Here is a 22,330-nt window from a genome sequence, read left to right on the forward strand (position 1 = left end):
CCGAAATACAGGTTTGGGCTCTACCCGACCGTCTAGCAGCCCCGTAAAAATGGCCCTCTCGTCGATTTTTGCTGGTTTCGATTACGGGGCGGCTCTTCGCCCCCTACTTGTGCGGGGTGGGAGCGGGAATAGAGGACAAAACCAGTATCCTCCCATCCACTGCGCGCGAAGGGTTTCAGCGGAATCCAACCGCCGCCGCCGCCCGATCTCATCCGCCCCGCCCTTCCCGGCAACGACGCGGCCAGATCTCGCTGCCATGGACCCTCCGCAAGGCCCGCCGACTGACGGCGGTCCAGTACCTTCGGTCGCGGTGGTTGATGTCCCCGTCGGAGGTCCGCCAAACGCCGGCGACGTGTTGGCCATGATCTACGCCACCATCCCGTCAAAGAGGAAGAGGTTCCTGAAGCAATTCTTCGAAGCCCCTTCGGCGGCCGCAGCTCCGCCGGCAACAGCTCCGCCGGCCGCAGCTCCACCTGTTGCCAAGAAGGGAGGCAGGATGAAGACGAAGGCGGCCGGGCCGAGGGGTGCCCCGCAGTCCAAGGTGAAGACAAAGGCGGTCAGCCGCATCGGCCTCGCGCCTCTACCGTCGTCCAAGGCCACGACCCCTCCTCCGTCCGTTCCGGCCGCGGCGACGCTCGCGCCGCCGCCACCCGCCATGGACGTAGACAAGGTGTTTGAACCAAAGTGCAAGAAGGAAGCACTGCTCACCATGGATGATGAAGCGGAAGACATGAGTGCAAGAAACACCGACAAGCCCGAGGGCAACAAGAAAGCCAAGGAGAGGATGAAGGTAGAAGGTGAAGCATCTAGCTTCCGGGAGAAGTTGGATCAACTCATGAAGTCCAAGGAGGCATTGACGATGAAGACATTGGAGACCAAGCTCCTTATCACCGAGAAGAAGAAGGAGGTGAAGCTTGCCAAGGTGGAAGCAAGGCGGGAAGATGCCAAGGTGAAGGCCGAGTTGGACTTGAAGATGATCGCAATCAAAGAAGCCAAGGCCATGAAGGAGCTCTTGGCCGAGGAGAGGGAAATCATGATGATGCGCACCGACGGCATGGACGAGGATCAGCTGGCGTGGTGGAAGGAGACCAAGGCGGACATCATTGCGAGGAAGAAGGTTGCGCGTGAAGCTCGTGCTGCAAGTGCTCTTGGTTCGTCGACTCCTCGAGGTGAGTCTCCGGAGAGTTGTGGCGCCGCTGGCGATAGACTCGTTGATGGTTGATCACATTTGGGAACTTCTGTGGCTTGAACATTGGCTATGATCGCGTTGATCGGTTGTGATGTAAATAAACTATGAATTATGCATCACATATTTTGGATGTGCTATGTTTGATCTGAAATTGTTGTGAAATTGTTGTCTAAAACCCTGTTTTACGGGCTTGGCAAGTGATCCGAGCTAGCAGACCCTGTATCCATTCTGTTTTACGGGGTGGGGATACGGGGTCTGCTAGCTCGGGCGAGTTTTCGACCGGTGAAAACTGAATACAGGACCCGCTACTCGTGTTTTAAAGGGCAGAAATATAAGAGGTTTATTAGACATGCTCTTACACTCCGTTTTTGACCTACCACGAGGGGTGAAGGAAGCTCGATCAGAGAGAGTTGCTTAACAGCGGAAATTCAATTCGGCTCCCGGGTGCGTATGCTCCCTATACCAAAAAATTATATTTCGAGTTGTCGAAAAATTTGGACAAAAAATTCTACATGTACATCTACATAATATATGTGCATTCATCAAGTTTCACGAAAAATTAATATTTTTTGTGGTCTATGTAAAAAAAGAGAAATTTTATCTTGTAAAAAGCATTATTTTTAGGACTGAGTTTTCTCTTTTTTACACACGTCACATGGCAAGTCCATTTTTTATGAAACAACTTTGTGAGTGCGTAGCACGTGAAGATGTACGTGCGAATTTTTCGTTACAATTTTTTTGAAATTCAAAATATGTGTAAGATGAAATTCAAAATAGAGGGAGCATATGCTCCCATGTTCCAAAACACCACTCCCGCTTAACAGGTCGTATTGTTCCTCTCCATGCACATACTTTTGTTCCTACTAGTTCAAATGCGACATAGAACAATCATAGCAATCGGTATCTAATCAACTGTTATAAAGGAGCCCATCATTAAGTCTTGCATCCAATAAATAGGATGTAGTCGTGGAATGGTGAAACCGAAATGATCAAACGTCACAGTCCAGAACTGCTTTCATGGACACATTGCACAATGATTCTTCTTCATGCCCACAAAGTTTGCATATTCCACGGTCCATAATATGTCTCCTGGCTAGTTCACCGTAGCAACTACTACCTCCGTTTCAAGGAATAAGGCGCACACATATTTCAAGACGAACTTTGACCATAAAAATTGAGCAATAAAATCTTGATTATATTATATGTAATTAGTATCGTTGGATTCGTATTGAAAAGCACTTTCCGATGATGCTAATTTCATACAAACAATCTTTATATATTTGAAATAATTCTTGGTCAAACAAAAATCACGAAAAACGAAAGCGTCTTATTTCTTGAAACAGAAGTAGTAGCACGGAAGGAATCCCTTTAAAGAATCCCTTGGGTACCACCCTAAGCTGCCATAATTTCTTCCAAACTTGAGTTGAGTTTGGCGACTCGGGAACATCAACAATTTCTTGTACTTACATATGGTAAGCAAACCTCACTAAGTTTATACCTTTCTTCTCCTCATTCCAATCCTAGAAACCAACACCACCATTCCATGGGCGAGCTAGACGGGGAGCCGATTCCGCGTCAAGAGGATTGAGAGTTTCAATCACTAAACCCTCATTCGACTTCCCCGTAGCCCAATCAACCAGTTCAGCTACAAACTTCATATCTGAGTCTGCTTGTACACTAGAGGTCTTCACCCCGGTACCCCATCAAGCCATTGATCCTCCCGAATCAGGGTATCCAAACCATTCCCAACTCGTCGAACAAGGCATTTCTTGAGCGCCTCTCTGCCACATATAACCGCCTTCCAAACTTTAGATGCACTTCACACTACTAGAAAAAGGCCTAACCGTAGGATTGCCAGCAATGGCACACCACTACACAAGCGTGCCACTGCTATATAGCGTGGCGCACCAAAAAATGGTGCTCCACTGGTAGGCATGTTAGTAGTGGCGCACCCACCTGTCTAGTAGTGCGCCACTGCTAACTTTCTACTTGGTCCACCCCTCCCCAGACTTACCAGTGGTGCGCCACTGGTAAGTCTGGCCATTTTTGAATTTTAGGAAGTATCTACGCTTCAATACCCTTGCACACATGCTGGTAGGATTCAAAAATAATCTCCATGCTTGTTTTCCTAGCATGGCATCATTAAGTTTTTGTAGGTCCCTGAAGCCAAGACCTCCTCAGGAGGACATCTTCTCCTCTTCGGTTAAGTGATCCACTCGACCAATACTTGGACAAAATCACCATCAATTTGGAGCATAAATCTTTTGTGAGTTTGAAGCAACTCATAGATTAGGTTGATAAAGATTGAAGCACCGACTTAATTAGCACCTCCCTCGCAGTAAAAGACATCATCTTCTCGCACCACCCTTGAGCCTTAGACCTCAAATTTTCCACTATATGATAAAAGAACATTATTCATGAGCCTACTCGAAACCGTTGGAAGGCCCATATACTTTTCAGACAAAGCCTCACTGCCAATCTAAACCTCCTTCATCAGGGGGTCCGAAGAGTTTGGGCTGAAAGCGCCGAGCTCTTTGAACATCAGCTTTCATGAACACAAGGCAATTATCAGCAAATAAAATGTGAGATGTCCATGGAGCTTGAGAATCCTTGGTACAGTAGTATATTTCTGTTTTTTTTTTTGGCCGTGTCAAATTTAAATCCAGCCGGCCAAAGCCAAGTGACGGCGACCAACCCCTCCGTTCCGAAAACGTCCAAAAAGTAACGGAATCCATCCGCTCCCCGACGTCGCGTCGTGCTCCCCCATTTCCATTTCGCAGCTGCCAGTGGAGCCCGCCGACTCCGTCCAAAAAGAGGACAGAAAAAAAAAGAACAAAAATACAGAGAGCAGCGACTCCCAAGGATTCGAGATTTCCCCTCCGCATCCCGCACCCCGATCCCGCCGATGGACTCAACGGCGGCGGCGGCGACCGCGCGCGCGGCTGCCGCCCGGCCCACGAGCCCCTCGCGGCCGCGCACCAAGCCGCGGGGGCTCGACGAGGAGACCTGCGCGGCGACGCCCAACCGGGCGCCCTCCGCCGCCACCACCTCCGCCGCCGCCTCGCCGGCCGACGCCATGGACCCGCGCGTCTGGGCGGCGCTCCCGGACGACCTCCTCATCGAGGTCCTCGCCCGCGTCCCGCCCTTCCTCCTCTCCCGCCTGCGCGCCGTCTCGCGCCGCTGGGGCACCGTCCTGCGGGGCGGCGACCCATCCTTCCTGGCCGCGCACGCCGCGGCGCCCTCCCACGGGCCGTGCCTGCTCGCCTTCACCCGGGGCACCCCGCCCCACTGCGGCGCGCTCAGCCTGCCGCTCCGCGCGCGGTACCGCCTCCCGCTCACCTTCCTCCCCGCCTGGGACCTCTGCCTGGTCGGCTCCTCGGGGGGCCTCGTCTGCCTCGCCGGCTCCGACGGCGCCGCATTCCGCACCATCATCTGCAACCCGCTCACGCAGGCCTGGCGGGTGCTCCCGGGCATGCACCACAACCACCCGCGCCAGCTCGTGCTCGCCGTCGACCGCAAACTCCGCTGCTACAAGCTCATCGCCGCCGCTAGCGACGACAAGACCCTCCCCACCGAGGTCTATGACTCCAGGGAGGATAAATGGTCCGTCCACCAGATGATGCCCGCCGCCAACCTCTGCTCCTCCAAGATGGCCTTCTGCGACTCCCGGCTCTACCTCGAGACGCTGTCGCCGCTCGGGCTGATGATGTACAAGGTGGACGCGGCCCATTGGGAGCACATACCAGCCAAGTTCCCGCGCTCGCTGCTGGATGGGTACCTCGTTGCCGGGGCTCGCAGACGGCTCTTCCTCGTCGGGAGGATCGGGCTGTACAGCACGCTGCAGAGCATGAGGATCTGGGAGCTGGATCATGGCAAGACTATCTGGGTCGAGATAAGCCGGATGCCGCCCAAGTACTTCAGGGCACTCCTGAGGTTGTCTGCTGAGAGGTTTGAGTGCTTTGGGCAGGACAACTTGATCTGTTTCACCTCGTGGAACCAGGGCAAAGGTCTTCTCTACGATGTCGACAAGAAGGCTTGGTCCTGGATTGCTGGCTGCGCGAGCCAGTTGTGCAATACACAGTTCTGCTTTTATGAGCCAAGGTTTGATACATCGGTCTTTTGATGGCGGCAACAAACTGCATTGTGAAGATTTGAGCTCAAATACTTGAGGTTCCAGATGCCTATGTGATGTCCTATTGGAGCATACCTGGAGTTCAGTATATCCAGATGCATTGTGAAGATTTGAGCACGAATACTATCAAGTGCTAGGTGAATTTGTATGCGCCTTCTTTGAGCTTACAATTTAGAGCATTTCTAGTATTTGACTTGAGCCACCAATTTTCTCAAGTCATGCCATCGGAGATCTTTCACAGTTAGAAGTGTTGTCACAAATGGAGGTCCGCTGTTCTCATTCCATTTTCTTAGCAAACAGTGACTTGTAAATGATTTCATTTCCATTTCTGAAATGAAAAGGATCTTCTGCTGTTTTATTCCGATAGTTTTGATTTGTAATTTCTATGCTTAAAAACATGAGTTCAACTGATCTTCGATTTTAGTTCCCCAAATAATTCAGCACTGCATCTTATGCCCGAGTGGTTTAATTTGGATATCAACCATATGGTTTGTTCTGATATCTAAACAACAGCTTTAAGGGCCTTTTTATACATGGGGGTGGGGCACTTTTATCCTCTCAGGTTCGATATGCATACCAGTTTTGTATAGATGAATGCATGCTGAACTGAGTTGTCCTGAATAGATTTTTATTTGAGCTCACTTGAAGTTTAATTGTTTGGCAGTGGTTCCATCAAGGCATTATAGACGGGGTCTCATTAATCAGCTATGCATTTTAACAAGTAATCAGCTGACCACTATGAGATGTTCACAAGTTTTGTCCACCCACAGATCAACCCTTGAAAGTGAATATTCTGCTGAAGTATACAGGTTGCAGATTTTAGGTTCACTAGGATCATCACTCCAAAGTCCAAAGCACATTTTCCAATTTTCGTAGTGTTGAAGTGTTAACTGAAGTTGATTCTGCAGTTTGCTCATGCAAAACTACAATACAACTATAATGCATTATAATTTCTTGATAGAAAAATAATAATCATATCCATGCAGAATGCCTGCCCGTGTAATCTATAGCCACTGTAACTGTTCTACTTGATCACTTAATACCTACTGATATATTACGCTCTTATAAGCTGTTTCTTGTCGTGAGAGTGACATGGCCAAAAACACATGTGGATAACGCACTCTAGCCTCTAGGAGACAAATTTCTTCTGACATGACCTTTGTCAATCTTTTGTGTTATTGTTTCTGTATTGGACGATATGTATTCCACTTAGGAAGATCTTGTATTGAAGGCTTTTGAATAATGCAGGCAGTTCCATCCAAAATAAGTGTTGCAACCTGTATCTAGACAAAGTTACAACACTTATTTTGGAACGGAGGTAGTACCAAAATACATTTGGTTACTGGCTTGCTGTTTTGTGATACCGAAATGATAATGAAGACAAAGTAGTAAATAATTGCATATGGAAAGATAGGCAGCGTTATGTAATTTCTTGGAGTCTGGCAGCCAGCTCTCAGATAAGATTGTCAACCTGGTGCCATTCTACATATCACATTATTATTTAGTCATCTTGCATATGTACTGGAATATATTCCATACTTGGTTTGTGTTATCATTCACTATTTTGGTATAGCACACTCTTCTCAACAACTCCTGCAGGGAATTTTGACAGCCGTCAAGTTGTGTGTTGGCAAATGGAGTTGGTATGGACACTATGCTTGATTGAGGGTTGCTTGATAATAATACTATATATCTTCAACACTTCCACCATAATGATTGCACGACTGGAGCAATTCAATTTATTGCAAGATCTACTTTTGTTCCCTCTTATTTGCTTTGATTGCGACTAATAAAAAATGAGTAGTATGGTCTAACACTCATCATGCGGTTTGACTTCACCACTGCACTATCAAGCCTCTTGCTATTCAGTTTTTTGACCTCTATGTTATTTGTAATGAACAAAGTAAAACTATCAAGCAGGTCTGGGATGATTCCCAATTAAAACTCGCTTTTAGGAGGAATTTTTCTCTTTCTCTGGTGCAGAAATGGTATGAGTTTGAGGAAATTTCTTCAAGCATTACCTACACTTCTGACACAGATATTCCCATTTGGCAGTTCGAGAATGGGAGAAAACTCCACTTCATCTTTCTACTATCACTAATTATGGAGGAGTTACCCCTATTTTGGCAGTTGCATGTGTCTCCCAGATTACACATTTTCCTTTGGCTCCTTGCACATAACAAGCTTATGACTATAATTTGGAAAAAAAAAACTTGAATAAACCAGAAGATTGCATGTTCTGCACTGAAAATGAATCTATTCATTGTCTATTTTTTCAGTGCATCGTAGCAAAACAAATCTGGCTAGTAGTTTCTGATTTCTTTAATGTAAACATTAGAGACAGCTAATTTTGGATTGCTAATGAAAAGCATGCTGTTCTGCATTCTGTTGTGTTGAGCTTGTGGAAAATTAGAAATGCAATGTTTTCAACGGCCATCCATGGATTAATATCTTGCAGGTGTGGAGACTGGTCCTGGTAACTTTGAAGAGATGGAAACTGATCTTCTAGGACCAGATGCTGGAGGCTATCGACCAGTTCTCCACCTAGATCTCTCTTGCTGAGGGAGCTGCTGCTTATGGATGTGAGATGACGCTGTCGTCAAGCTTAACCTTCATGCTGATCTGCCTGGGATGCTGGGACAGGATGCTGCTGATCGCTGTCCAGATGCCAAGAAGGTGGCGCAGCGTGGAACCTGGGCTACCCCAACATCGACCCTGGCCCTTGCATTCTCCTCGCCTGATGCCTGCCTCTCTACTTTTGTGTAACTTTAAGAGCTTGCATGGTTATGAGGGTGTGGTGCTGCTGTAGTTCCGATCTTAGCTGTGTGGCTTTGTAAGCTTTTGCTTCAGAACTCAGTTTGCGCCTTGGACGCGAGGGTTTATGCCACCAGACCTGCTTCATCAGGTTTTGTTGATCTATCAATGGAACCAGGGTGTTATTCTAAAAAACTTCACCACTGCACCTAACTATTTATGTTGTTACAGCAGAAGAAATCTTACTATTTTTCTTGTTAAATCCTTCTTGTTTTGCTTGGTAGAGCAGGAGCAACCCAAGGTATATGGATGGCTTCTTCACAATTTTTAGTACAGTACACTGTACAGACCAGCCTTACAGCTTAAATTCGCTAGGATGCTGCTGTCAGCCTTTATTATTGCTAACAGAAGGCATAATGAAACTCTTGAGTAAGATAGTTTGTTCCCTGTCTGTGCAATTATTCAAGGAAACCGCTGTTAGAAAATAGCTCATTCTTAGTCTTTTACATTCTTCCACTGATCTTTTTGAGTTGACAATTGACCCATCTACTCCAGACAACATTATAATTTTCTCAGATCTGGATTGTCAAGAAATTTGGATATCAGAGCGACCGCAAGACAAGTGTTCATTGAAGATGTTCAACACAAGGTAAGCATTTACATCAGAGGTGCATATTTACACTGCTCACACACAACACAAAGAATGTTCAGCAACAGCCAACGAATAGCATTCTTAGTGTTTAGCATCTACTAAAGCAATATACACAAGCTGGTAAGCATTTATTATGCAGCACTTGTCTTAACGTAATAAGTAATAAACATGCGTAGCAGTTCCCCACCACATCCATCACCAGCCTTTGGTATCGTCTACCTGATGAACAAACTTTAGACAGTTACACACCACAACGTTCGGGCCGAAGTTGTACATATGATCATATCTTCTCTCCTGCTCTATTGTACTAGTCAAAATTTGCAGGAAGTGCCCAACCGTTGCTTCATCCGCTGCGCTCCAGCCGCCTTGCATTCGTCCAGCACTTCTTTCAGCAGCTCCTGAAACTTCTCAACGAAGACGTGCCACTCCTCTGCACTCATGTCCGACAACCTGACAAAGCACATACTTGATGGGAGCTGTTCGTCGGCGCTCCTGTTCACGGCACTGCCATTCAAACTAGTAGTTCTGTACACACTAGGAGGATTCAACTCAGCAGATGGGATCCGATGATGAGATGAAGGCATGGAGAACTCCTTTCGATCTTCATCATCATCATTGTCCTCATTCATGCTCTCCACAAGCTTGGTCAGAGGATTTCTGAAGCTAGAACCCTTCATGCCTGAGCAATGGAATCTTGGCGATCGAATCGCATCACTGTAGCCTCCTAACACATCCATGGAGAACTGGAAACCCATGTCCTCCCCTTGTTCAACGTCAGGAGAGAATGGTTCCCATTCATCCACCTTCTTTCTAGCTTCCATGCAGACAAGCTCCAATTTGCTGGGCTCCTCCTCCATCCCTCTGAACTCCCTAGTCATCATCTCGCCTATCTCTGCCAAGCAAAGCCCGAAAGTTGCAGCCTCTTTGAGGAAGATGGTGCACAGGATCAGGACCCGGAGGCAAGCCTCGCGTATCATGGGCAGTTCTCTCCGCAGCATTGCAGCATCCCTTACCGGATCAAGATTCCTGACGTACTCAAGCTCTTCCTCGGAGAACGGGATCGACGCCTGCGCCCAGTGTATCCACTCGAAATAAGGGTCCTCCAAGTTCTCCGGCAGGCACAGGCCATGATCAATAGGGAAGAGCTCCGTCTGGCAACCAAAGCGGCCGGTGCCACCATCAAGTTTCCTCACCAGCACATTACCGCCATGCCTGTCGGTGTTGAAAATCCTGATGTCCAATATGCCGATCCGGTGAACAGCAGCCACCGGGAAGCTCGAAGTGCCGTGGTCACTGGCGTCGAAGTCGTGCGCGATGAACTGCTGGAACGAAGCGATCTTACTGGTAGTTTGGTGGTCATGAGCCGGAGCGCCGCCGTTGTTCATCGGACGGTTGATGTTGAAGACCGAGTGCGTTATCTTGACCAGCGCCGTTGCGGGAACATTCGCGAAATTTTCATGGTCCAGCAGGTACGCGGCGACCTCCCTAAACCCCGTCTCCCCTACCCGGACAGACTTCTTCAGCCCCGGCTGGCCGAGCGCCCTCCCGGCGAACCCCTTGGGGTTGTTGGGCGCGAACGGCTCCTCATCTGTGGGCTTCACGATGGCGACCCTGTCGCCGCCAAGGTCCCTGAAGTAGTAGGAGCCGCCGAGGCCGCTGTCAATGGGCACGGGATCCAGCCCGCCCCGTATGCCGGTGGCCACGTCGTCGACGAGCCGCCTCACGCTGGTGCTGGAGGACCCGAGTATCTCGACCAGCCCGCTGCTGTCCTTGTGCTCGAAGTCCGCGGAGGCCGGGCAGAGGCAGGGCGTGGAGCAGCTGCGGTGGATGCTGTCGCGCGTGAGCAGCAGCGGCGAGTCGCGGCGGATGGAGGAGAGGTCGTTCTCCAGGACGCGGTCGCCGAAGGTGAGCGAGGTCCCGCCCGTGGGCACGTTGAGCGCCAGCTGCAGCCGGCGCTTGACGGTGTGCGCGTTGTCGCCGCGGTCCAGGTCCATGCCCAGCACGCACCCGGTCTCCGTCTGCACGAACACCCGCCGCCTCCCCGCCGGCCGCGTGAGGACAGACAGGACGGGGATTGATTCCATCTTACCATGGAGGGAGTGGCGAGGCGCGTGAGGATAGGGAGCGGATCGGCCGGCGGCGAGGGCGCCGGCCGGGGCGGTGGGGAAGCAGGCTAGCGGCGGAGCAGATCCGGAGTGGTGGTCATGCCGTCGTACCAACCTATCGCTCCATTGGCCTGTCAATCTGCTACTGCTGCTGCGCCCGCATCACCAACCCGCTCGCCCATCGAATTCCGCTCGGCCTTCTCTACCTGATCCGTGACGGGAATTGCATCTTACCACGTAACCCTCCAAACTACGAAATATTTGAACATATACCCTCTGCAGAATCCGGATGAGACACTGACCGCGGGACCAAGCGATGTCTTCTACAGACGAGAACGTGAATACGGGAAATCACAGGGGTCTCTACGAAAATGAGTTCTGTACGGACGTGCCGCGAGACCGGACGTGGGCAATCCGTGCGCGCCACGTAGGCGCCCGTCACGGACCAGGTGACGGCGTGAGCCGCGGTTACCGCGCGCGGAAAGGTCTGGAAGGAGCCGCGTGAGCCGTCCGATGGCGGATAGGGAGCGATCGCCAGCCGTCGGATGGCCGGACGGGCGCGAGGGCGATGTGGATAAGACCGATTGGCCAGGGCCGGGTGACGTGGAGGATGGGTCCCGTGGAGCGTATATTCGCGGGCGCTGCTGTTTCCGAGGCGGTTTTGATTGGCGTCTCGGCCGTTTTCTTGCGGATGGAGAAAGGTCTTGCGGCTCCTTGCGATTGTTCCCTTCGTCCATCCTTTTGTCTTTGTTTATTTTTTTTGTTTAGATTATTTAGATTAGACTACCTACCATGTCCAACTTGTTTTTATAGAGGATCAACGTGTTGAAAGTACAAGCTGTATAGTTCTATCTTGTGGGTGCAGCTCGTGGCTTAGAGGAATGCGTATGTTCATGCTAACTTTCTATATTTCAGGATGATATATTAGCATAATTTGGCCCCTCGTTTCTAAAGGGACCAACGTGTTTAACGTTTTCTGATTTATCTTGTGGCCACTCGTGATTTAGGGGATGCATCTGTGTGTGCTAATTTTTCTCATCACCATGTATCGGTTTGGTCGTCTGTGGCTTTATTTATAAAGCGGGACGGAAGCTTGTTTTAAAGAAATATATTCTAAATTTCAAGATGGTACTAGCATAATCTTGTCTGTCATTTTTGTCGAGAAAACTAGCAGGATACCGTTTACCGTTGATTAAAGATTAGCGCAACTTAAACGTGATCTAAAAAATAAGTAGCGGGGTCAATGTAAACCTCGGCACCAGGGTGTACTAACTCGCGGATCGTTGCTCTTGTCGGACGGAAACATATGCAACAACATATATGGATGAAATAGTCTAAGCACTTGACAAGACGCTCCTTGAGCCAATGTCTGATCTAGTGCTTAGGATTTCAGAAGTGGGAACTGCGGTAGCAAATGACACACATGGACACTAATTCTTTTACGTGGAAAAGCTCTCAACTTGAGAGGAAAAACCAGGGGCCGAAGCCACACAAATCCTTTTTCACTATTATCAAATTGGGATACAACTCTAGAGAGCACTAGAGGATCTCATACATCAAGATACAAGCAGATCTTCGATGCCAACTACAAGAGGTGGGGATTGGAGAAATCTCACCAAATATGGCGAAACAACAGCTTGAAGGAGACACAGATGCATATCTGATCTTCACAACCTTGTGGGCAAGGCCGAGTGTGTGATTTAGCTTCTTCTTTTAAGTTTCTCTCTTCCCTTTCTCTTTTGGTTTTCTTCTCCAATGGAGGCTATTCGATTTTCTTCATTATACTAGCGGTGGCTAGATTGGAGGCTTATCATCTCCCTCCCCTCATGTGCAAAGTCCAAAATGACCTTAGTCCTAACCCTAATGGGCAGTGGGCTCTTGCACCTGTTTAGTCCGCTTGAAAGGCCTCATTTAGGCCATCTAATCACAACCTACACGAGGAAGATACACATCAGTTTCGACTTAATCCTTTCATCTCTATTTTGTGTTTGATTATATATATCTTGTTCATCTTGCAACACCTTTTTTTTTTCTTTCTTGAAGTATATTGTTCGCGAGGAGCGGGCAATATTTATGTCAGAGTCTCAAGGGTACCAACTCATGGACTAGGTGCGTGAGAAGATACGACTTGACTAGTCAAGGTTTTCGATTGAAAGACAAATACCGACACATAGACTATTCGAACGACTACTAGTCATATGTCTTGTGTTATGTCCTACACTCCTACTACGATCGTGACGCATAGAATGAAAGATCCGTTTGCGAATAGGACCCTTCTCGGAGTATTTGGAAAGCATCCTTTCCGGAGAGTAGTTTTTGTGTTATTCTTTCCCTTTTTTTTTCGCTTGGACGACTTGTAACGGTCCTTCTTTTCAATTCATCTTTAAAATCCGTCTTCTTAATTAATCAACATGGTAAGTATTTGCACATTTTAAGAAAAATTAAGTGTTAATTTGTTTTGAAGAATTATAAGATGTTATAGATTTTTCTAAATTCGAATTTATTTGAACATACTTTAAGCCAATTCACTCATTTCAGTTTGTATGTAGTTCACATTGAAATGTCTAAAACATATTATAATTTGGAACAAAGGTACACTAAAAATATGCTTATATACGCTTATTTTCGCGAGCTAGATTTTTTCCCTAAGAAACGGAGAACAAAATTGAAATGCGGGGAAACTAGCGGTGGAGAGAGGGAGGGAGGAAAACCGCCCCCGTGGAGCAAAATTCGACCAGCAAACAAATCCCATTTGGTTCCATTTGAACAGGAGGCCACCGCTGCGCCCCGAGGCCTCCTCGCCGACCACACCACACGCACAGGCAGCGTCGCGAACTCGCGAGGGAGACGGAAAGGGATCGATCGAGTGATGGCGAGCTCGCTGTCCCGCCTGGGAGCGGCGCTTCCCCGCGCGCGCCCGCTCGCTGCCGCCGCGGCGCGGATCCCGCCACGGGGAGGCCGATGGGACTCCGCCGCGGCCCGCCCCGCTTCGCTGTACGGTGAGTACGATTTCATGGCACCCGTGGTCGATCGGCATTTCCTAGCTCGGAACTAGCTCCTAACGTCAATACTGGATCGAAGTTCAGCCTGGAGATGCCAAGTTCACTTGGACGTGAAGGCGTCCCCTGCAGCGGAGCTGAAGGATGGGGGAAGTTCTGTTGAATGTAGATTGGCTGCATGCAACCCACTAAATCAGCCCATGTGATCTACAATTCCTGAAATCTCAAGGCCCATCACGTTGGCAGTTTGGGACAACATTGGGGGATAAAGTTTAGGCCCACTAAGAAAGCCTAAATTTTTTGCTTGGTGCACCAACTGTGTTGGGTACGTGTCGGCCTGCATGTGCATGCTCGCCGCGTGTTCCTGGCTTCCTACGCGTGTCAACGCGGGCGGGTCAGCTTCCTCCCAGGCTATACAAGGAGACGATCAGATCTGAAAACAGTGCTTTTAGATCTCTCTCGCGAAGTTTCTTTTGCTGTGCTACTCTCTAGTCTTCCCCATCCCGACGACTGCGTGCACAGCCGTCCGGGAGAGCAGGTCTCCGAAACTCCGTCCGTTGAGATCCTGCACCGGGAGATGGGCGATAAGGTTTTTGGGGAGCGTCTCGGCGCGACTGATCGCTGCTGTTCGTGTTCATCTTCGCCTTCGTCTGCTTCATCGACGACTTCGACTACACCATGGGCGACATCAACAACTCCCATGGTGGTGGTGGTGCTACTGCTGGTGCGACCTTCCCGGTCGCGATGTACGTGTTTTTCCTCTCCTACCTTGCACTGCTACTTGTTCCATGTTCAGATCTGATGCATGTGCTTAGTCTGATGTGTATGGTTAAGTATGCTTGTGCATCTGTAATGTTGCTTTCGGTAATTAAACTCACACGGAAATTGCCTAATAATCCAACAAGTTCGTCCCAGAATTGGAGGATCAAGATGCTGTACGATGGTGAATGCCCGCTCTGTATGCGTGAGGTGCGTTGCATAATCTGTTGTTGCTTGCTGGGACCTGTTATTGGTATACTCAGCAGTTGCATAACTGGTGTACCCCTAGAGCGTATGTAGCAGCTTGAGAGCAATTCCAAGAGTATAGCCGGTTGTTGGCTATTAACACGATGTCATGTCATCTATAGCTAATTTGTAGCCAACAAGTACAATAGTTAGCTATAAGAATGTATCACTTTCTCAATGAATGGCCCACCTTTCATTGACACAACTTGCCTAGGAGCACGTGCTAGAGCTAGCTCTTGTATAAGAGCCCACTTACATTCTCTCTCCTCTTCTCTCTCCTCCAACTAGACACAAATATATTATTTTAATCCTTGTAGTCAGCTGATTAGGACTTATTATACTTGCTCTAATAAAAGGCATCCAAATTTGTTTGCTGCCAATTACTACTTGAGCATGGTCAGCTAGTGACACGTAACTGAAAGATGGGCTTGCTTATTGCATGATACTAGGCAGTACGAATGTGTCTAAACTGATGAGTTTGTCTATAAGCTCCCAGTGCATCATAAGAACTACACAAGTGGGGGTCTTTATCTTTCATATTGTAATTAACTTTTTTATTTGGATAGTTTACGTAACTATTATATCTATTTGCACAAATACCTTGGCGGTTTCCAATCGTTAATACATAAAGCCCGATAAGCATGTCTTGGGTTGGTATGCAAATAGGATCTCCGATAGCGGGAGATAAGAGATTCATATGAGAAAACATAAGTAAATGGGCTTCCGCCTGAGCTTCTAAGGATAAAGGTAGATGAACAGCCATTTGATCCGAGAGTATGCTAACTTTCCGCGATGCTGCTAAATGATCCTGAATCTGCAAGCTGATTTTTCCTTGTCTTAGTTGCAGAAACAGAAACTCCATGTATTTATTTCGTATCCCAGGTTACTACTCAGTTTTCCATCTAAAAACAGTCTAAATGTAGTGACAATGTTTTTCCCTCATTTTTGTCTGTATCATTGTATTGAACCCTTTTCCAGTTACGATTATTTTTGAAGACTAATCAACCACCGTGAATGGTTGGCTATAATAATTGAGTTGAATAAAGCACCTTTTATCGTAAAAATTGATAGATAATTGTTTCCGCGATTATGAACCATATGATCATCTGGATGAACTTTGTTGATCTGAGTTTTTTGTCTAAAAGATATGTTTATTTTCTACGAATTTGTGTTCATCGGTTCTTCCATCATCTTATACTTCTCCCGTGATGCTTAATTTCTTTCCATAGAATTTTCCATCAGCATAAAAATTTGTCTCCATGAAACACTTGGTTTTGACTCCGTCACGAACTTAACGTCCACAATACTTCAGGACCCTGTCACGTGGGTTACACATACGACAAACTCGAGGAGCATCACCATCTTATAAAAGAAGGAACCTTTTAAATCGTAATCACTGAAATTTGAATGTGTTTTCTTGACTAATAGTGTCAGTGAACAAAACAATAGAGGCTGGCTGTAGTGCAGCAGCTAAGTTTGCTCGTACTAACTATCATGTTTTGACAGGTAAACATGTTGAGGGAAAGAAACAAATCCTATGGAGCTATAAATTTTGTTGACATCAGCTCGAAAGATTACTATGCAGAGGAAAATCAGGGTCTCGATTATGAAACTGTGCGTAACTTTTTAGCACGGATTGTCATTTTTATTTTGTAGTCTCACACTTGGTTATTTGGAAGGAATGAAACTGGTCATTTATCTAGATTTATTTACTAACTCAGTGTTTAGATTCCACATCATCCATTTGATTTCTTAGAGCCTACTCCTACAAAGAAACGGAGTACTACTACTGATACACATGTAGACTTTCTTTTATAGCAATTTTTTGCATGCACCAAAGCTGCAAACGTTACCCCTCGAGCGCTTACTCCCAAAAATGAACTATTATTATTTTCCTTACGAACATGATTTTGGATCTTCCATGGCTGCAATTTTTCTACTATACAAGTTTTGCTGTGCCTCCTGCTATTTATGTTCGTAATTTGTTGATGGTGCTTAATTATTTGTATTTTTGCAACCGAAATCCAACATAATCTTACCGAGCACATGGAGTAGTCCAACTCCAGCAGGTACTGTTACCGATTATGTCAAATCATTTTGTCCATGGTCTGTCAATCGATTGCACTTGCAGGTGCGGTAGAAATTTCTCCATGGTCTGTATATGTCCATTATTTGTAGTGGTTTTGTAGTGGTTAAGTGGTGTTAAATTAATTATGTTAAAATGATATTAGCATATTTCTGTCCAGTGTCTATGATTCAATTCATGTTTTGAACTATTTATATTACAATCGTGCAAATTTGATATATATTGGCAATCATTTGTCTTATATATTGTTTATTTGGTGAACGGTTTTTTACAATTGGAGGGGCTCAAAAATTTTTTTAGAGGTGTGCCCCCCCTCTAATTTTTTCCTGCGTCCGCCACTGAATGTCTATGGAGTTAATTTGACCTTACTGAATAACCAGTCCATACTAGTACCAACTGCCAAGCTGACAGACAGTATAATACCAAGAAAAATACGACGTTCCTACAAACCTATGCAGAACCATGATACATTTTGTCTATGCAATGGGTAATTTTAGGTTTTTGAAGCTAGTAACAGAAGTTATGATTGCAGGCATTTAGAAGGCTTTACGAGGAAGTGGGACTTGGATGGGTTTCTGCTGTTACTAAATACGAACCTGTAAGTGCACATTTGCAGGGAGCATATCCAGTGATCATCTTGCTTAGCTCATTTCAGAGATTTACCGTTCGGCTGTACACTGTCTATATAGCAGAACATTTGCTACATCAAACTGCTTTGCACAGTGGAATTCAAATTATTCTTCTGGCGTGATCAAATTAAATACTACAGTACTAGATTCGAATTTTAATGTTCGGCCCATCATTAATCTTACTTTGATATCCTGCAGGTAGGTACCATAGCAAATGCAGTATATGGTGTATGGGCCAAATACCGCATGGAAGTTACAGGTTCGTCCACTAAGAGTTCGTTGTATACCAACGGTGTTATTGCTCCATTTACTTTTCTAGTCATATCAAACTATTTTAACACTATGCACCTTCAAATGAAGTATACTGTGTGGTTTGAATGATCTGCCCATTCTCTCCCTATGACAGGTCGACCTCCATTGGAGGAGATTTTTGCAGCTCGAAGACAAGCGGTTATTCGGCTTTATCTCTTCTTCTGCAACTTCCAGTAGCGGGCAAGACTTTTTTTTTTGGAAGGGAGGCAAAAGTATTTTTCCTCCATTAATTAATTAAGGATAATAGTTCAGACAAATACAAAAACCAAAAAAGAGCACATGGTAACTACTCTCTCAATATTAAAACACTTGAATGTTTCGCGCCCGTGGTGACCCAAATCTTTGCTTCATGTTTGATTGTCTTTAGTAGAATCGTCGTTGGGGCGGATTTATTATGGAAGACTCGCGTTTCTTTTGTTCCAAATTGTCCAACTAGTGAGCATTGTGAGGGTTGCCATGGCCTTGCGGTTGGGGGTGTTTTTTTCTTGACATACTGGCACACCAAGTGTCAATGGAGATCTCCACCGACCAATCGTTGGTGTTAAAATAGTCCATACCAATCCACTCTTTGATCATCCCACTAACTTGAGTTTGTTGACTGTTTTTTTCCTTTGCTAGGGTGAATGTAAAGATGATAAAGCATGCAAGATGTGAACAGCAAAGTGCTAGTCTTCGCCACTCTGCACATTTTCACTTCTACATAGTGTATGTTTAAGATAGGTGCATAATATACATAGCTAGTCTTAACTCCAACTGGTTTCGAGATTGATGATATGATGCTGTTCGGTGTCGGAGAGTAGTAAATAATCCATGACCTGTACACTCTTTCCATACGAAAGACAAGCAGCTTAGGATTCCCCGTGAACGGAAAGATTACCCCATGGAAGGATGATAAGGAACCAACGAGCTCTATATGTTATCTTGAACGGTTGAACCTCTCGTTTGCTGGTCTTCTCACCTCCCCAAACTCCCAGTTTCTCTAGCGCATTTCGAATCAGCCGGCAGCCGCTGCCAGTGTTGTCCACGCGATGGAGAAAGGATGAAGACCTACCGACAGCGGGTGATCTCCGCAGGCTTGTGCACTCTCTACACCAAAGCGTTGACCATTCATGGAAGCACTTGACCAATGTGTTCACTGGATCAGCTGGTGGAAATTTCGATGCCTCTAACAGCTGCTGGTTTGGCCGTTTTCATCACACGGTTCCGGTCGCGGCTGGAGACTTAGGCCGCAACCGGGTTCTCAACTTGTCAATTGTTCACACGCGGCTCCCGCGACGACCCAATCACTATATATTCCGGTGACCTGGCCCTGCTCTTGTCACCTCAACGAGCTTCCATCCACAAAGTAGCAGCATGGCGAAGCAGCTTGGTTCGGCGAAAGAGGATAGAGATGCCGCCTTCGCTCAGAGCATTGCCAATGCGAGGTCCCAATTGCGCAGCAGACCAGCTCTGGCCTCGCAGGCTCTCAGTTCGGTCAGGGCGAATCCAGCTACTTCACCATCTCTCGTTCCTACCCCTTGGGCACGGCGTCCACCAGCGCAGCCGACAACAGCGTCGACAAGCTCGGCCAATGGTGTCCATCCAACCACAAGAAGAATGGTGCAACAGCTTTCTTCCATGACGGGGGAGAGCAGCACAGCTCCCCACCCGCCACGCAATTCCCACGCCGGGTTGAACCGAAGATCGTCTTTTTCCTCCCCGTCCGGTCAGGGGTACTCCAGCTACTCCTCCGGCTCGGGCTCGGCGTCCACCCACACAGCTGACCATGGGGCCAACGAGCTCCACCAAAGGCGAACATCCATCCATCCACCAAGAGCTCCTCCTCCTCCTCCTCCTCCTCCTCCTCCTCCTCCTCCTCCTCCTCCTCCTCCTCCTCCTCGTCGTCGTCGTCCTAGCAGCCTAGTGAACCATGCTTCCATGTCGAGCACCACTGCTCCCATCCCCTACTCCTACCGTGAGTCGATCCGGCGTGTCAACAGGAGCGACAGCCGCATCATGTGGACTATCTCCTCCCTGTCCAGTCGGAGCGGATCCAAGTACTCTGGTGCCTCCAGTTCTGACATGTCCAAGAACTCTGGCTGCTCCTCCCGCACAGCAGGGGATTTTGGTGCCAGCGAGCTCTCGAGGATCGCTCACAGAATGGTCAGGGACGGTTACACCCAGCGCATGATCGAAGCTTTCAAATACAGTGCCAAGCTGGAGACTTGGTTCATCGAGCTCGACGTCAAGTGGGTTCTCCAATGTCGCGAGGGCCATACTCTACAGCAGCAGTTCCAGCTCCAAGGCAAGTCTGCGTGGTGGCTTGAAGGGTTGGTGCACGGGTGGATCCGAGCCCTCACCATAACTGCCGTCGGTGTCAGAGAGCTAGTCGCCGGCGGCCACGATACTTTAGAGGCCGCACGGTTTGGAAGTGCGAGCATCTCAGCGATGCTCGTCGTTGTCGCGGCCATCCTCGATGTTCTCAAGGTGGAGAATCTACAGGTCGTGCTACACATGCATATCTGTGTCTCCGGAGCATCACACGACCTGCGTGGGAGCATTTTCAACGAGATAGGCCCCTCTTTGGAAAGAGAGGAGGACAGGCTAACTCAGGCCATATCCAGCAGGATGCGGAATATGAGGGCACTCATGGATTGCGACAACTCGTGGGGTACCGAGATTTCGCTAGGAAAAGGAGAGGTTAACAGCAAAACTCAGATGTTGGTGGATTGCATTTTGTTGATGAAGAAAGCAAGGCAAAACTCCGCGCAGAGCCACAACACAGAAAACCTTCGTGGACTGATAACTGACATGATCGGTTATACAAGGGATCTGCTCCGGACAAAATCGAAGTTGTGCTCGGATCCGAACCTCGGGTGCTTGTTCTTGCTCAACAATTCCTATTTCCTAGCGCAGGAAGTGTCTGAACCATCGACATACCTCAGGCCCGGACGCCGGGAACCTGAACTTACACCTGAATGTAAGAAGTACATGAATACCTATCTGGATGTTTCCTGGGGACGCGCGCTTTCCTACATACCGAAATCGAATTCTTCTCGAGAACCAAAACTTTGGAAGAAAACCTCTACACTCGACAAATTCCAGTCAGAGTTTCATGAAACGTACCTGTCTCAGAGGTTCTGGAAGGTTCCAGACTCTCGTCTCCGATCCTTGCTGCGGGAAAAGATCACCAATAGAGTCATTTCAGGTTACCGTGACTACTTGAAGGACCATCCAGAGCTAGGGAAACAAGCTAGCAACGGAAACAGCAGCCCTGGCGATCTGGAGAAGATGCTGGGAGGGATATTCGAAGGCTGAAAACTGCTTGAGGCATCAAACAAGAGTCACCCAACAAATAAGATTCCAGAGTTCATGTTCCCTGCACCTTAGTTCTTATCCTAGTCTAATTCTTGTGGAGTCTAAGGAGAGTTAGATAAAGTGTCTGGGTCTTAAGTTGGAAAGGTTTAGTCCCGAAGAAGGTTACCCTGCCAACACCCAATTGAAGTTTGAGTCTTCTACATCAATTGTAATACGCTATATTTAGCCACCCCTACGTATCAATGAAGGCAAGCAGAAAAATAATCTATCTCTCACCTCATGCTCCTACGCCTCGGCGCCCCTCCTCACCTCCTTCTCGATCCATAGGTCACCGTGAGTACCACCCACGGCCACAAACATATCATGACTACAACCTCCGATCAAATCCACCCCCACCCCGTGACAACTTGGTATCAGATTCATCCTTGATTCCGACGGACACCATGGCCACACTCCGCCGCCCCTTCCACAAACCCTAGAAGAATTTGCCGTCAAGCAACAAGGACCATGAGGCCGTGGTCGCTTCCCTCACCAGCCTCTCCGATGAAACCAAACCGCTCAAGCCGAACGCACCAAGGACCACGCCACCCTCAAGACAATCGCCGAGACGCTCCAAAAGCTCCAAGGCCAGCTCGTCGATACGTCGCAGCAACAACACGCACAAAATCTAGCCCTAATACGGATCGAGCAGGGCGACACGCAGTGACTTGGCTGGTTGGGACTCATTTAGCCCCCACCGACTACATCCAACACTGGGGCCATGACCACCTTGTCGGACCCTTTGGATTGTGCACCGCACCTCTACAAGGTCGATTTCCCCCTCTGTCGAGGGTATTCCTTGGCAATGCCCTCCGTTTGGGGCTTAGGGTAGATGGAATCCTGTAGACTGACACGAGACATCGGTTATCAAACAAGCTGGGAAAGCGATTTACCCAGGTTCGGGACCCTCGATGAGGTAAAACCCTTATGTCCTGCCTGTCTGATCTTGATTATAAAAATATTGGGTTACAATGGGGTGCCGAAGGTTTCGGCTATGATCTCGTCGAGAGGCTAAGTGCTACGAATACCTAGCTCTGGATTTATGGTTGCTAAAGTTAATAAGATAGCGTGTGTCCCTCGGGGCCCCTCTCCTGACCCTTATATAGGGAGCCGGGTCTCAAGAGATCTATC

At 47.7% G+C, this 22,330-nt stretch overlaps 3 protein-coding genes and 1 long non-coding RNA gene across 4 annotated transcripts; 3 read left to right on the forward strand and 1 right to left on the reverse strand.

Annotated features, from left to right (window-relative positions):
• The first annotated feature begins 4,027 nt into the window (after positions 1 to 4,027).
• LOC127336663 (F-box/kelch-repeat protein At5g15710) lies at positions 4,028 to 5,679 on the forward strand. The gene has a single exon (XM_051363498.2). It carries the CDS (start codon positions 4,095 to 4,097, stop codon positions 5,310 to 5,312), a length of 1,218 nt encoding a protein of 405 aa, XP_051219458.1. The 5' UTR covers positions 4,028 to 4,094; the 3' UTR covers positions 5,313 to 5,679.
• A 3,005-nt stretch (positions 5,680 to 8,684) lies between these two features.
• Positions 8,685 to 10,811, reverse strand: LOC127329527 (phosphatidylinositol 4-kinase gamma 7-like). The gene has a single exon (XM_051356032.1). The coding sequence runs from the start codon at positions 10,809 to 10,811 to the stop codon at positions 9,039 to 9,041; it is 1,773 nt and encodes a 590-aa protein (XP_051211992.1). The 3' UTR covers positions 8,685 to 9,038.
• A 6,596-nt stretch (positions 10,812 to 17,407) lies between these two features.
• LOC127336662 (uncharacterized) lies at positions 17,408 to 18,679 on the forward strand. The gene is made up of 3 exons (XR_007873437.2): positions 17,408 to 17,520; positions 17,750 to 17,810; positions 17,958 to 18,679. It is a non-coding gene; the product is annotated as an uncharacterized lncRNA (long non-coding RNA).
• A 1,101-nt stretch (positions 18,680 to 19,780) lies between these two features.
• Positions 19,781 to 21,160, forward strand: LOC139835899 (exocyst complex component EXO70A1-like). The gene has a single exon (XM_071825796.1). It carries the CDS (start codon positions 19,781 to 19,783, stop codon positions 21,158 to 21,160), a length of 1,380 nt encoding a protein of 459 aa, XP_071681897.1.
• Positions 21,161 to 22,330: the final 1,170 nt, after the last annotated feature.

This window comes from Lolium perenne, chromosome 2, assembly GCF_019359855.2.
Source record: "Lolium perenne isolate Kyuss_39 chromosome 2, Kyuss_2.0, whole genome shotgun sequence".
NCBI lineage: Eukaryota > Viridiplantae > Streptophyta > Magnoliopsida > Poales > Poaceae > Lolium > Lolium perenne.